Genomic DNA, 15,879 nt, shown 5'->3' with positions numbered 1-15,879 from the left:
CTTGATCCAGTGCAACCTGGAAAACTAGTTTCGGACAACATCAGACGGCGGCCTTGAAACTCACATGCTGGGAGCAGAAGAACCACTCTCACTTAGATTCCTTCCAGCAAATTCCAGCAGAGTGGACTGTTTGGGGGCGGGAGTCCTAAGGGACAAGTACATCAGTTTTAACGTTTTATTGAAATGCTCTTGATGTAACTCGGGCAAAGTTCTAGACTAATTAACGAAATCTGTAAATGCCACTCGGTCGGGGAAGAAGATCAGGCCATAGATGGTTAGAATTATTTCTCAGTTGTGAACAGGTGACCACATTACCAGAACACAATCATTTACTAGCATGCCAATGATCAGCAACGCACACACGGGAAGCAAGCAAGCTGCAAGCTAATCTCATAGATTCGATGGGGGCTAATTTGCTCTACGGCGACGACATGTCACTGCAGCGTACGTAAGAGCCACGTTTGAGGTAGCGCCGTCCAAAGATGCAATAAGGGAAACCTGACCCCTCCCCAGAGACCAAACCAGACGGCTGCTGTGCTGTCATGGGCAGGTCACGTTCCGGGAGGAGGCAGGAACAGGAAGACCCTCGAGCCCAATAACACTACAGTCATAAGTTTCGTCAAATACCTTAAAATAACGCTGAAGGTACAGGTGTCACTACTCTAAAGGCTTTCCTATACGCTTTCATTTAATCAATTTCCTATACGCTTTCATTTAATCAATTTTTTTGCTGCATGGACTTCATTTTCCGCGTTTTATAGCAGACAGCTAGGCTGCGAGCAGCCAGGAGTCCAAGTTTGCACAGTTTGAGCTGGAAGCACAGCCCCCAGGTAGTCTGATGGCGGAATGTCACCCCACCTTCACTGTGCTGCTCCCCGATGATGGCAGCCACCAGTGAGACAGCGGACGGAGGAAGAGTGGTTCCAGGAAGACAGGGCTGGGGCGCTCGCCCCGCTGGCTCGCTCCTCCACCGCCATCTCGTTTTGTCATGGCCAGTGTTAATTCTGTCAAATTTTACTCCTTCAACTAGGATAACACCTGGAGTCCGGTGATGTCCTGGTTCTTGGTTCACAACTCCGTGGGACTGGGCATCCAGAACTGTCAACCATGGGACCTCTGTTCCTATGATGCAATACTACGCAGCAATCAAAAGAACACGCTCCTGATACAGCAGCACAGGTGAACCTCACATGCACAAGCTGAGTGACAGAGGCGAGACTCGGAAGGCCACGAACGGCACAGTTCCACTCATGTCATTCACGACATTGGAAGGAAAGCAAAACCGTGGGGTCAGAGGGCAGACTGCCTTGCTGGGGACCGGGTGTGGGGGTAGGGACTGGCCACACGGCGGGCTGGGGAGGATCTGGGGAGTGACGCGCTGTTCTATTGTCTGGGAGCGGTGGTGATGACATCACTGTATGCGGTTGATAAGACTCACAGAACTGTACGTGAAAAAGGGTTCATTGTACTGCATGTAAATTGTACCTTATAAACAACAAAAAATGGCATATCATACTGATAAACAGCTTCAAAGGAATAAAGGAAACTAATAAGGTGAGGCTAACAAGGAGGGAAAAGCTTCTAGTTCAGAGTTAAGGTTGTAGAAAGTGACTTTCAACTTGACAGTGACTGACAAAAAGGTTATTGAAACAACATGCAACTTAGTTAAAGGAGCAATAATAAACTTCACCCTATGATCCATGAATGAAAAAGGCCAACATTGAATCCATATTCATTCACTGGCATGGCCTGCAAGTGCAAGCGGTATTTATTAGCACTGATCTGCTCTGCCTCCCCTTAGCTTGAAAGACCAGGCAGGAAAGCACATACATCGCTCACGCTCTTGAGCCTTCTTTAAACGGTCTGCTCGATCTGCCAGGAGACCGGCACTAAGACGAGAAGGGCACACTGGACTCCCAGGACATCTGCTGGAAAATCAGTATGGTGGCCCGAATGAGCTGTCAGAATGCAACGAAGATTATTTACCACTTAAAAGTACCGGCATTTCCTAGAGGGGAGATGAGCTTCCTGTATTGTAACTAAAGGTCAAAGTCAAAACACTCTGAAGTTCAAGGAAAGGCAAGGCGGATGGCAACGCCAGGAATAATTCCATTTTACCTGCCTACAAAAAGGTATTTTAAAACCGCGGGGCCAAAATCGATGTCTCTTTCCTAAGTCCTGTCGACGGGTTTAAGAAAAAGAGCAGAACAGACAACACCCTGCTCCTGACCCTCTCCAGGCAGATGGAGGATTGTCAAAAAAAAGAAAAAAAGCAATCATGCTCCAGCACTGAGGGAGATGTTACAAACTCCCTGAGTCTCTTCCTGTTTGCTCTTTTATCTGCTATAGGAAGGTGTTTTTTTTTTTTTTTTTTTTTTCTGTTGTCACCTAATCTTTTCTACAGCCTATAAGTGAAATCTCTCCATTTCCTGATCTGGCACTTTCTATCACTTTGAATTAAATGACACTGAAATCTCCTTGCATGGAATGGTGCTATTTGGGTGCATAGAGATGAAAATGGAGAGACAGGCATGATCGGCGGATTTGAGCTTGGACACTATCATAAAATTAATTTAAAAAAATCAAAAGAAATCTAATTTCAGAAGTTTTAGGAAACCTGGTCTCTACTGGCAGAAAAATAAAAAGGATAGGAAGAAATACAGTAGAGTGATATAAACGGGAAAAAATAGTGAGATAAACTAGTAGGAAAAAAACCTAACTGGTAAAATCAACTTCACAGTAGTAAAAATGTACTTGAGGGTTTCAACTAAAATAGAAGGGAGTTTTTAGGTAGGGATGTGTTTAAAGAACATAATCCAAGTTATCTTTTATTCTCTCAAAAGATGAGGTTGAACAAACTGTAGTAAAGCTTAGTAAAATTAACTAAGTAGAAGCTTAGTAAAATTAACTAAGCTTCTAATATTGGACGGTATACTTCCCCACATGGAAATTCCACTGCAAAAGATTTAAGTTAGATCAGAAATGCATTTCTTAAAAGAAAAGACAAACAATATAACACGCTACTTAAGTGATCTTATATATTCACCTCCCAAAAAAACAAAAAGCCCAATAGATTCTTATAGGTCGGCCTCGACTGAAATGCATCCACTGGGTTATCTGTTCACGAGCACTGTGTACTTAGTCTTGCTTGAGCAAAGAGTCAGAAAGAAACTACCTTTAGGTGACTAAGGAGCAATTTGGTAAATAGAAATGACATTCACCCTGACCTGGGTCTTTGATTGCATGGACCTGAAGGAAGAGAAGTAAGTTGGAACAGGTGAGTGTTGATGCACTCGGGGATGAGGAGCTGGGCCCCCTGACGTGGGGCTGATTCTGCAACACTAGGTGGGGAGGAGGCGTGGGCACCGTAGAACAAAGCCCAGCCCAGCCCAGCCCAGCCCAGCCCACAGCAGACCTCTCAGAGTTCATGTCCATGTGAGTCCTCTGCATTGATTTTGTTTTGGGCCTTGTGTTTTTTTTTTTTTTTTAAATTGGGGAGGTTTAAACATTTTATGGCATTAGAGACTCATTTTTTAAAACATCGATGCCTAAATATAGTTGTTTTTCCTGAAGAAGTTGGGTCTTTATAAGGATCCTTTTAGGTAAAGCGACTGCAAAAAAATCATTTAAAAAAGCATATGTTGTCACATATAAAAGGCAGGAAGAGTCTATTCCTATAAAATGCAAAGTGATCATGTTCCTTGTAGGCCAATCCTTCCAGACTGCTGACGTTTCCTGGCTTTATAACTGCCCTCCCCCACCCCCTTATTTGGCTAATAAACTCCCAGCTCTGTAAAGGGCAGTGACCAACCAGGCTTAAGCCTAACTAGCTCTGCAGCCACCTTCCTTCTGAAACTCGACACCCCAGCGAAGTGCACAAATTCCCTCTTGTTTACTAATGGCCAGGGCTGACTTGTGACATTCATCACAGAGCTGGAGTAAACAGAGAGGACAGAATGGAAAAGACAGGTGCGGGCCTCTCTCTGGCACCCTGACCTAGCCCTCTCCCCCAGCACCTGCATCTGGTAAGCGCTCACTCATCTTTCAGGTCTTAACTCATTTCATCCTGGAAATTTGAGGCCACCGGCTGTGACGCACGGCTTCCTAGAGTTGTCGCTGCAGGTGGCCTTCTTTAAGCGTCACCCACTTGCCTTGTTGAAACTGCATCCCTGACTCCATTAGAAAGGCAAGGCCTCTGTCTTATTCCTCTACATCCCATGACCCAGGAGAGCTCGACTTGGAGAATGAGGATCCATGAGGCAAGGAGAATACTATTCAGAATGTTCCTATTTCTAGTTAACTGCTGTTTTCAAATTGCCCAATGGGAAGTCATTCTCGAAATAGTTCTCCTTCCAACATATTAAAATCGTAACTACTGCTCAACAACCATCAGCACAAAATAGGAACCATCCAGAGAACAAAGGACTCTACGAGCTGGGGACATTGCTGGAACGGACGTGGCACCAGGCCTGTGCTACAGCCATCAGCACTTCCCACGACACGCACACCACCGCCTCCCACCATTAAACGGGGAATTTGCGGAGCTGGTCCCGGAGCCCCACGCCTTAGCATTCTGCCTGCCACAGACTAGGTGGTCCACAACTGGTTAAAGCTTTTACTAGAAAATGGATGGTTTCAGATCTGATGAAGCCACAACCTTTACAGAAAGGTCCATATGTTGACTGTGCTTTTCAAGTCACCTTTACCTATTAACATGCTAGCGTCATGCTCACCCCTGCAAGTCTAGCCCCTCAAATACCGAATCTACATCAGGAAACATAAAGTCACCTCTGACAAGGCAGATGCACAGGCCCGAGAAGGGAGGCTCAGATATCAGGAATTTCGTCTTTTACCATAAAGAGATTTCTTGTGTGTCAAGAATGAAATACATTTTTCTGAGGTGTATTTAAATCATGAGTTATAGCAAAAAGAGGGAAAGTCACTGGATAGAATTTTGATTGTGATTTAAAATGTCTACTCTTCGCTGATTTTAACATTTAAAGCACGAGCCAGTACCTTCCTTCGCCATTTACAAAGCAGCCTGGGTTATGATCGGGAAATACACATCTGTTTGGAATATGCTGGCCAAATCCACAGCATCTCTGCACATTAATATGTTAATATGTAATTAACGCTCCCCAAACCAGAAGCCAATCAGTCAATGAAAGAAGGGCTGCCTACAAGTAATTTAGATATAATTATTTTCAAACAATGATGGCCTGGAAAATGGAGGAAAAAAAGCAAACCTCTCAGAGGTTCAACACAAAAAAGCTGTAAAACAGCTGAAGAGAATAAATATATGTTTTCAGAAAAAATAAATTCAAAGTACTCCTCCACTAAGGATGGCAGTTCATACATGAACCACAATTCATTTTACTGTTTTAGTTTGAAGACACATAAAATGCTGGTAAGGCATTTCTCACATCCTGTAGTATTTTAAAGTTCAGGGCTTTAGTTCGTTTGGTTTGTTTTAGGCTTGTCAGATAACTAGCTCTCAACCAAATTTTGTTGGTTAGGTTTCATTTGGCCGTGAAACTCCTATGGTTTAAATCTCGATTTTTCCTTCAATGATAATATTTCTAGACCACCATGCTAAATATGCATCCTATTTTCTGGCCTGTATCCATAACAGCTTAATGACCCCAAGAAAACATTAAAATTCCTTGCATATGTTGCCAAAATAAGTAGACACTCTTTTTTTCACATCGATATCTATATGTTATGATTATCCTCAGTATTAGGAACCACCAACTAATCATCACCACAACTTCAAAGTTTCCTCTCTATTTCAGCGATAATTTGGTATATTTTCTTTATGTTACACCAAAGTAGACAAGACATTCATAACACAATTTTTTCAAATATAGGTTCAAGTAACCTTCCCATTACTTTTCTATTTTAATTTTATTATCACTGAAAAATTTATCCATTCCAAAATAATCTTTTCCTAGGGGTTCAAAAAGGCCATGGACAAATGCTTAAAATGCCGATGCTGCTATGCTTTGAAAATGTACTCTATTCCGGAAATTCTGAATAACCGACTCTCAATTTGCTAACCAGTGTAGGAACTTTAAAAAAGTTAACCCATATCTTTAGGGATTACCACCAAGTGGTCATGTCAGGACTTCAAAAGTTATAAGAATCCTTCCCTAACCTCCCCACCCCAAACTTTGTGTTTAAGGTAGGTATATTTCTCCCACTGTCAAAATCAAAGAGTTTTTAAAAATCAATACTTCCTTTCTGCTTATAAATTATATTGGAAAAGAGTCACATGATGGTTGTGATTTATGCCTCAGGTTAAAACTCCAAAATTACATGAAAGGTCTCTGCTTACCAACTGCCCTACATATTGACGAATTTTCTGAAATCGCTTTTACTACATAACTTGCCTATTCTAGAATGAGAAGGGAATCTCAACTTCTGATAGCGATGAAACCCTTGTCTGTTTCCTCGGCCACTCATCTATCTGATCCAGCCCCATATCACTGACTTTGCTCATTTTATTCCTTTTCCAGTCCCCACCCCCCATGCCCCTGACACAGACACAACGGGAATGCCCCCCTCGGGCTGGCTGATGGCGATTCCATCTGCCAGGCAAGGCTATAAAGTCCCTTGCAGTCAAGCTCACAAGAGGATTTTACCTTCAAGGAAATACAGAGCATCTGCTCACAGTCATAAAACATAGCATTTGATTGCTTTTAATACAAGACAATACTACGTGTAAAGTTGGTTTTTCAAATTTTCAGTGAACTCCCCAAAGCCTATGATCTGTCTACATATTTTGTTTCTCTCACGGTGACTAGAGCAGTGAAGGGCTCATGACTTTTTAAAAAAAAATTAGCATTTTTTTTATGGTGGCAAAATACACATAGCATGACATTTACCATTTTTAAGTGTACAGTGCAGTGGCATTAAGGACATTCGCATCGTCGTGCAAGCACTGCCACCTCCCCCCTGCAGAATGTTCTGTGACACTATCGTCATAGTCTATAGGAGCCAGTTAGTGTCTAATGACACGATCCGGTTTTACTTCACAGAACTGCACACCTAAAAATGGTGTATGTTAGTTACTGTGTATTAATTACACTTCAATAACATGGATTGAAAGCAAGATAAGGAGGGACGTAGTGGGAGATGGGGCCAGTGCCAATCGAGACCCAGACCGCAAGGGGCAGGAGCACGGAGAGAGAGGTGGGGTTTTATCAGACGACGTGGGGACCTGTGACGGGGTCGCAGAGAGCAGTGGCGTTCGCTCACGCACTCACTGCTAACACTTTTGAGCATCTACGCTCCAGGCACTGTTTGAGCCACTGGAACTGGTCAGATGTATGTTTCAGAAAGCTCGTCCAGACCGCACGAGAGATGACTGAGAGGGTTACGGGGAATAGGGTTTGCCATCGTCCCGGTAAAAAGTACTAAATGAAGGCAGTAGCAAAGGGGATGGACAGACAGCGAAGGCTCTACGTATTTTTACTTTCGTCCACAAATAGGGCCACCACGAAATCACTGGTTCCATCGCTGTGCTCTTACTTTTTAATCACTCAAACCAACGGTTATTTCAACCTGAATGAATTCGATGTGACACGCCAAACAAGCATTTTGTGAGATCCGTCAGCAGCAAAGGATCTGTGGTACAGACAATAACACATAAATTGAGCATGTGTTATATTCAAGGCACTGTGGTGAAAATGGTCAAAGTAGATCAATATGATTTTCGTGGAATGTTTATGGCCATCACAATGATATAAGAAGGCGGATTTCCCACAAGGCTTGTCGGGGGGAAACTGCAGAGGACGTGAATGTTTACCAGTGCGGAATGGTTAAATAGATTGTGGGAAATTATACTGTGAAATACCATGCGATGGATCTATGTGTAGTAACCCAGAATGATCGCGAAGTACACCGTTAACAAAAACATGAGTTGCAGAATGTATTAAAAAGCACGATCGCATTAATGTAAAAAGGCTGATTTGTTTGCATATGTAAACATCCCTATAGATACAGAGAAAAAGGTTTGGAAAAGAACAGAGGTGAGGGGGTTGGGGATGAAAGCGAAGGAGCCTTCGGTTTGCGATCCACATCCCACTGAGCATCTCGCCACGCATTCCTTCCATAGAAAACTGCCGTTTTATAGGTTAGTGTTATCAAGTGAGTAGACTATATTACATCGTGGCTCCTACTTCATACGGCCTTTACTGGTAATTCAAATCATGCAATAATCCTCATGGTAATGGCTGAGACTATACATGTCTGTGCATACATGCTCATGTGTGTATCTTTTTAATGTGCCAGATTGCTTTTAGATTGTTTTTTTAAAATGGTTGACAGTTATGTATATCAGAGGACATGTGAGATGAAAACATTCCGGCTATTGCAAAGGGTTTCTCCTTGAGTTACAAAGAAACCATTTAAGAGAAATAAGTCATATATTTAATGTATTCTCACTGAAGTAATTAATTATAAAACCTTTAGAATGCAAACCTATTTATTGCAAATGAGCAAGTCAAATCACGATAGTCTTTGGTCCTTTAGTTCAAAACACACTAAAATGGCACGCAATTCATTCTTTCCTATTTTTACAATTATGTGTGATGTGCATTTTAATGCCACAGACGTCATTCGGTGATAGCAGAAACTGTTGGGTTGACACTGTCTCTAACTGTCTGGGCTCTAACTTTGTTTTCCTGGTTTTCAAATTAATATCTCCTACAAAGACTTAGTAGAAAACTGGGCATGGAGTGGTGGAGACTTTTTATTGATTTATTTTGAATTTTGTAAAGAACGTTTTAAAAGGCTGTTAACGCAAGGCCAGTTAGCAACTGTTGCCCAGCTCCAGCTGAAAAATTAATTTAAGGAATGCACATGGCATTTTCAGGGCCTCCTTCTCAGACACACTAAAACTGTACTCTTTTCATCCTCAGCCCACTTAAAGTTTCTTTTTTTTAAAGGCAAGATAGTAGGTGTAAATGACTAAGAAGAACCCCAGAGGACGCTCTGCAAAGCCGCAGAGTTGGGAGCTTCATGTAGAGTGTCTTGATAAGAAGCCTAGACTATCTGTAACCTGCTGATTGTGAGAAAAACCAGATTATTAAGAACCTTGTGAAGCCAACAAGGAGCTTAAAACGCATGCGAAACTTGGGATGACACATGGGAACAGGAATCTCAGTACTCCGTTACTTTGGTCCACAGCGCTAATCATCTGTGACCCCAAGTGACATTTAGGAGTGACTCCTATCACAGATGCCAAAAATAAAAAATAAAAAAAATAAAGCCACGGGAAGAAGAGATAAACATCTTTAAGTGTCAAAAGGGAATTATAAAAATGTAGACAGGAAGAAGACAGAAACTGCAAAATCCACCACATGTAACATTTAAAAGTTCTTTCCTTCCTTGGAGTGACCTGAGTTGACTATTACAGCATGAGACGAGCGGACCAGGCAAGCAGGCTGCCGTCTGTGCATGTTAGGAAATGCATCTCCCTTTCCAGGTGTCCCTGCATTTCGGCCCCATTTATCTCTTCGTTTGGGCGGCCTTGTGCAGTGAGCAACCTGCACAACTCAGGAACATCACTTGTTTAGTAATGACTTAGTTCGGTTGCAGAGTGAGCGATGTGAACCTATGTGTTTGACCTGAATATGCAACAGGAAAGAGTGGGGGATTTGGTAAAGACGTGGTTCCTCACAGGCATATTAGCGCGGCACTTGTTAAATGATCTGAGCTGAGTATTAGAAGGGGCCACATCAGAAGGAGTTGATCTACACCTTGGTTATTATTTCTGCCAACCGCAGAGAGATCAGACACAAAATGACCCGTTACTTATTCAGATATTAACACCATACAAAACCGACACTGCCTTTCTATTTCTCTGTAGAGGGACTGCCTACTTCCAGTTTCCTAAGCACATTTGGAAAACTCTTGGTCATCAAGGCCTTGGAAGCCACACCTTTGTAGCAGAGCTGTCCTTAAAGCGGGGCGAGGTGGCTGGTCCTCCTGCTGGGAGAAATGCCTTCTCCACAACTTCTTGGATCCAGCCGGCAAAATCTAGCTCCTTTACCAAGCACGTTTATTTTAGTTATAACCGATTCAGCCTTTTGAAAAACAGTATGCTGACTCAGCGAGTTCCCCGAGTTAGTCTTAATCACCTTATTGGTTTACTCCCCACGTGCCTCCACGCCGTCCCCATTTAAGTTGTCATGTCCAAACATCCCAGGGGCAATGAGTCAAAGCTTGGGAAACTTGCAGATTCCAGGAGAAATACAGCAAGGAATCACCCCCTCTGCCTCCTCCCAGTAAAGAAGGAGCTGCCTGGGTCGCCTAGAAATGTCTCAGAGGCCCCCGAGAGAGACGTGAACACCCTGGGGCTTGGCGGGTGTGAGTGACAAGCCAGCAACATCTACTCTGGCCCGAGAGGCCCTCCGAACACCCAGGGGGGACAGCGGGGGGAAGGCATGGTGGTGGCAAGAAGGGAGGCTGCTGGCTCCTGGCTTTGGCTACCCAGAAAGAGGACTTGTGTCTGGAAGCTGTCCCCAGCCTCCGAGAGGTCATGTGCACTCTGAGATTCTTTATGTCACACCAGTGCCTTTTCCTTAATTTTACATGAGCAAAATCCTATCTTGAAACGACCTGAAATACCAAGGACGCCTTGAAAAAGGCCTCGCTCGCCAAGGAAGGGGTCAGCTCGCTCACCTCGATGATGTAGAGGACCACGTTCTTGTAGAAGCAGTACAGAATGCACTTGGTCACGCGGCTGTAGCTCCAGGCGCCGTGCACCAGCAGCAGCTTCTCCAGGTAGGAGAACTGGAAGAGGGGAAAATATGGTTCAGGAAGGCAGGGCACCTGGGAGTACAAGTCACAGACTGTCCCTTGGGGACACGACAGGTAAGGTCATAGAGAAAACCAGATTCTGTGGTTAGGCCGAGAAAATCACGCTAGAAAACTAAAGATGGGAGGTTTCGGGCCCAGTGGGAACAGCTAACATCTGTTCCCAAACCTTAGTAACTGTCACCTCCCCCAAACATGTGGCTAGACGGCTAATTGCTATTCTCTCGCAATTCTATTTAAGCAGATGCTCTGTAAGGGTCTTGATTATGAAAAGAAAGTGACCGCCTGAACTCGAGGAAAAGTCCAGTAGGAATCAGACACCTCTGTTCAATCACAGATTTTATGGTGACGACAGGAGTGAGGAACAGGTCACTCGTGCACCAGTATCTTTTTGAAAAATGCGACACACATATATATAAGACCTAGTTCTACTATCAGCCTGTGAGTTAAAACAATTACAGACACACAGAGACACACACATGCAGAGACACACCTGTGGACACAGAAACACACACAGAGACACACGGTCACACACACACATAGAGACACAAACATACACGGAGACACACACAGACACCCCTCCCCCTCTGCCTCTATTTCTGTGCCCGTTTTGTTGTTCTTTTGGCCTCTGCTAGCACAGGGCGCTGTGCAATTGGGAGAAGCAAACACCGACAAGCAGCTAGCACACTGAGCTGAGAGCGATGCAGAGGCTCTTCCAGTTTGACATATTCGGCGATATCCTAATATTCCAACAAAACGCTGGCACCCTCTTTGGGGCACACCCGAATCATGTCTCCTCAAGTCTCCCCCTCACCTGGCCCCCTCGCCTGGCCTGGCCTTCTGTATCCTGTTTCACGAAGGTCCCAGAGGCGCGGACCCTGAGCTGGGAGGAGGGAGGTGAGACTTTTCAGTTTCGAGGACTGCACCGTGCTCTGGCGTGAATGCACCGGTAGGAAGGTGCCTGTTGAAACTCACGGTTCCTGTACATTCCACGAGCCTCGCACACTTGGAATTGCCTCCTGGTTGCCTTGAACTAAAACCCTAATTTCCCATTCTAAGGCACAGGGCAGCGTGGGCTCCAGCTCAAACGCCATCGCTCTACATCCAGCTAAACTGGGGACACCCGCACACGTCAGGAATTCCATTGCCATTAGAAACGTCCTCTTAATTTCAGACAACTTTTGAAATTAAATCTAACTGGACAAAAGGCTCTGACTGAAAATACAATATATTTTCTAAAACATTATTTTCAAGAAGAAGCCACATGATCATTTCTGTTAGTACTAAAGAAGATCCTCTCCGATAGGACATCACCTTTGAATGAGTTCTTTCAGAAGATCAGGAGGGGGGCAGGTCCCTCACCTCCGTACCCCAAAAGCTAAGTGACAGCTTCTAAACGGCAGGAGGAGGTGCACATGGAAAAATAAAACTGCCCATCGAGGGTCATTAAGGGTTCCAAAGGGGAGCAGGGAATCGTAAAAGAACTAGCTAAACAAATGAAAAGGAAGTTTGTAGGTGCCCGGGACACCCCAATGCTAAACTTCAATGGTCACACACAACACCTGCTGGAGTCATGGGGGTGGGGGCTTGACTTGAGCGTTACAATGATTTGTTTCTAGAAAAAAAAATATCCTAAATCAAAATGCCATTTTCATGAGGTCATTCAAAAAACATTATGAAGGCAGGGGGCAGAAATGATTCTCTCCTGGGGAGAAGAGGCAGTTGAGGGCTCCAGGCACACACAGGCTGCCCATGGGCCAGGCAGCACATCACGGGACAGCTGTCAGTGCCCGGAGGGCCCCGATGGATAAAAGCACGGGGCCAGCAGGGAGGATACAGAACGAGAGCCCCGCCTGCTCGCAATTTCCCCAGGACACATCTTGCAGCTGGATTTCCTTCTTCCGTACATAACCCCATGGGGCGCTTTCTCAAAAACCCCATCAAAAATATACTCATCCACATTAAAATGAACAGATAAAGACAAGCCATTAGCTTCAACCAAAGACGTTTATCATTTCATTGGGGGCAAAAGAATTCATCCAGACTGTGGCATTTCCCACTTTGTCGGCATTGAGGGGGCGCGGTGTTGGGTGGAGAGGCTGTCAGGCAGGGAGGAACCCTAAAGCAATGGAGCCTCTGCCTGACTATAAACAGGACCGTGGGATGGGATGTGGGGGGCATTTGTCTGTTCATTTGGCAGAGGTGACTCTTACGCTGGAGGGGCAAGACACGCCCTAACTAGAGTTACAAAGGCCTGCTCCCCTAACTTTCTTTGATGCTTTTAATTCGAAGAGAGCAATGGATCCAGATTCTACATCCTGTCAGTATGCAGTTTCAATAAAACAGGTCATGGAATCACCTTTCCCCAGACATTTTAAAGACAAAGACAGACAAATATTTACCGGGAACTCCTAGGAAACCTCTAAAGTTCTCTCCTGTCCACATGATGCTATAACTCAAGGATTTAATAACACTGGGGTGTAGAACATCTACAGTCGCTGACAGACTACAGGAAGTGTGAGTCCCCGAGGCCTTGGCGTGGTAGACTCGGGCAAGCGAACGCGCAGGTGTGCGAGGCTGGTCCCCAAGGTCACATGCAGGTCTGGTGCTCTCTGACCCTGAATGCTCGAACCTGAGGCAGGTCACCTAAAGCGAAGGAGCCCCAGTTTTCCCACTTGTAAAACCAGAATTCCTTCCACCTGCCCCGAGCAATTATCTTGAGGATTTATTTGAAATCAGCAAAGGCACGCGATTGATTTCATGTGCTCTTCAGAGTCATGCGGATTTTGTAATTCCTCTCTCGGTCTGCAGAACCACGAGCTGGGAGGGAGCCTGAGAGGTGATCTAATGCAGAGCACCCCTTGAGGGGTGGGGGTGGAGCCCCAAAAGCCTCCCAGGATGCCTGCGGCCCTGGGCTGGCTCGAAGCTCTTTCCCATTTTATATGCAGCCTCTGACTTCAGCTTGAAGAGGGAAAGGGCCATTATTACTCATGTTTGTGTGATTAGGTTAACATGGGCTCCCAGAGCCTAAACACTGCAGGAGCACGAGGGAGCCCTCGCCAGCCGGCAAACCAGCAGCGTCTAATCACGATGCCGCGATGGGGAGACGGAGGGAGACGTTCTGTGTTCGTTGTCGTGTCTACACTCTGTTTGATCCTGCAGGTCACGTGGTCTAGGTGTGCATCCCGGGAGTCAGGAGGCTGGCTGACCTCTGCTTTTTGACTGTCGTTAAGGCGCAGACATTTCTTTCGCCCTCGGGCCTCCTGTACGGCTACTACGGTGTGTCAGGGGCCTCAGCACATGCCATCCCATCCAGAGAGGAAGGGGCTGAAGTGGGCCTAAGTGCAGGAGGCTGTTTGCTGCTGACCCCGGGGTTGCGATGACCCAAACCCAGCTCATGCTCTCAGCAGCTCACTTCCCAGCAGCACCCTGGTACCAGCTGCGGAGAGGGTGGCAGCTGTTAATCGCTAGGGATGCACTCCTAGACCACGTGGCCTGCAAGACAAGGCCACCAAACTGCACAAGATCAAGACTACAGAGAGACTCAAATACGAGGGTGGTTTCGCCTACGCAGCACCTCGAAGGGGTAGCAGAGTGCTGAGGGCTGGACTCAAACGTCACCGGATATCCACGCCCAGCTGACACCCCTGGCAACAGAATGGGACAGCTGGTCAGGCACGCCTCTGACCTGCGCGATGGCATAATCCGAGTTGTTGGTGGCCTGCATGCCCTCGTTCCCGCTGATGCCCACACCCACGTGGGCCGTCTGGATCATCCCAACATCATTGGCGCCGTCCCCGATGGCGAGGGTGATGGCATTCACCCGCTTCTTAACCACGTCCACGATCTCAGACTTCTGCAGAGGAGACACCCTGGAAGAGAAGAGAGAAAAACTGTGACTGTGTGTGTCCTTCCGGGAGAAACAGCTGTGATCTACATTTAGCTGCTTTAAAAGGGCAGTCATTGGACAATTTCCAAATCCAGTACATACGTTTTATGTTCATGTGCAAAGAAGTTTTCAGAAAACAGTAGCTTGTGGCTTTCAAACATTTGCCAATTGCACAGATGAAACATACAACTGAAAACCAACTGAAAACACAGCCTGTTCTCAATCACTCGGCTCCATGGGAGCCGTATGTGCAAATCCCCCCAGGGCATGTGTGCCTTCCTGAAAGATATGGGCAGTTAAGCTGGCTGCAGAAGCCTCAGGAAATGTCCTCCCAGCGAATCAGAAAGCTGGCCCAGACCCCGGTTTTGCTTTGCTGTCCATCATACACAACCAGGGGCCGGCAAGGGAGTTTTCCATAAAACCTGCTTTCACGAGAGGGAATGTAAGTTGGCAGAGCTTGAGAAGGGCAGAAAGAGGACCAGAGTAAGAGTAAGAGGAAGGAGGAAGGAGGAAGGAGGAAGGAGGAAGGAGGAAGTCAGGCAGGCAGCCTTCCTCAGGTTCGCCCCAAGGCCGGAGGCGGTGTGTGAAGGGCATCTGAGGCAGATGGTCCAGGCTGGGCACTCATAGGGCAGCAGGTCGCCTGCGATGGGGCTGTGCGGTAGCACGGCCCAAGGGGAACTACTGAGCAGCCTCTGCCGAACAGGGGCTGTGTCCCTGAGGACTCCAACAAGGTGGCTATTCCTGGGGCGTCCGGGAAGAAGACCCAGTGTGAACCGAGGGTGCCTAAGGCATAGCAACTTTACTTATAATGAGGTGTTTGTTCAGTGTGTAAGACCAGGCAATACGCCAGGATAAAACGGCTGGCACCTCAGGACTGACTGCATGTTATTTTAAATTCTGAATTAGTGAGCTAATTGATTTGGGAAATTTACAGGTAAACTCCTGAATCACTACAACATGTGCGCGTGCGCGTGTGCGTGTGCACGCACGCACGCGCGCGCACACACACACACACACACACTCTAAAAGACCTTTCGGGTTTCCCAGAGGACTTGTAAGCAAGAATGGCCACTCAAAGCCTTTCCCAGCAGAACTATGAGCTTTCATAGGGCCTCCAACCCACAAAGATGCCTGTCTCCAACCAAAAAAATGTAAATTTTACCACCTCT

General features: G+C 45.9%; 1 protein-coding gene across 1 annotated transcript in view; it reads right to left on the bottom strand.

Moving 5' to 3' along the window:
- ATP8A2 (ATPase phospholipid transporting 8A2) overlaps nt 1-15,879 on the bottom strand; it is a 236,978-nt gene continuing 221,099 nt past the window's right edge. The window contains exons 26-28 of the mRNA XM_039873056.1: nt 14,510-14,693; nt 10,687-10,797; nt 1-145 (exon numbers count right to left, since the gene is read on the bottom strand). Of these exons, the coding sequence (XP_039728990.1) occupies nt 89-145; nt 10,687-10,797; nt 14,510-14,693 (352 nt within the window). The 3' untranslated portion in view covers nt 1-88. The remainder of the gene's footprint in view (nt 146-10,686; nt 10,798-14,509; nt 14,694-15,879) is intronic.

The sequence above is a fragment of the Pteropus medius genome, unplaced genomic scaffold, assembly GCF_902729225.1.
Source record: "Pteropus medius unplaced genomic scaffold, Ma_sr-lr_union100, whole genome shotgun sequence".
In the NCBI taxonomy this organism is placed as follows: domain Eukaryota; kingdom Metazoa; phylum Chordata; class Mammalia; order Chiroptera; family Pteropodidae; genus Pteropus; species Pteropus medius.
The sequence above is the reverse complement of the archived record's forward strand: the minus strand, read 5'-3'. Positions and strand labels throughout refer to the sequence as shown.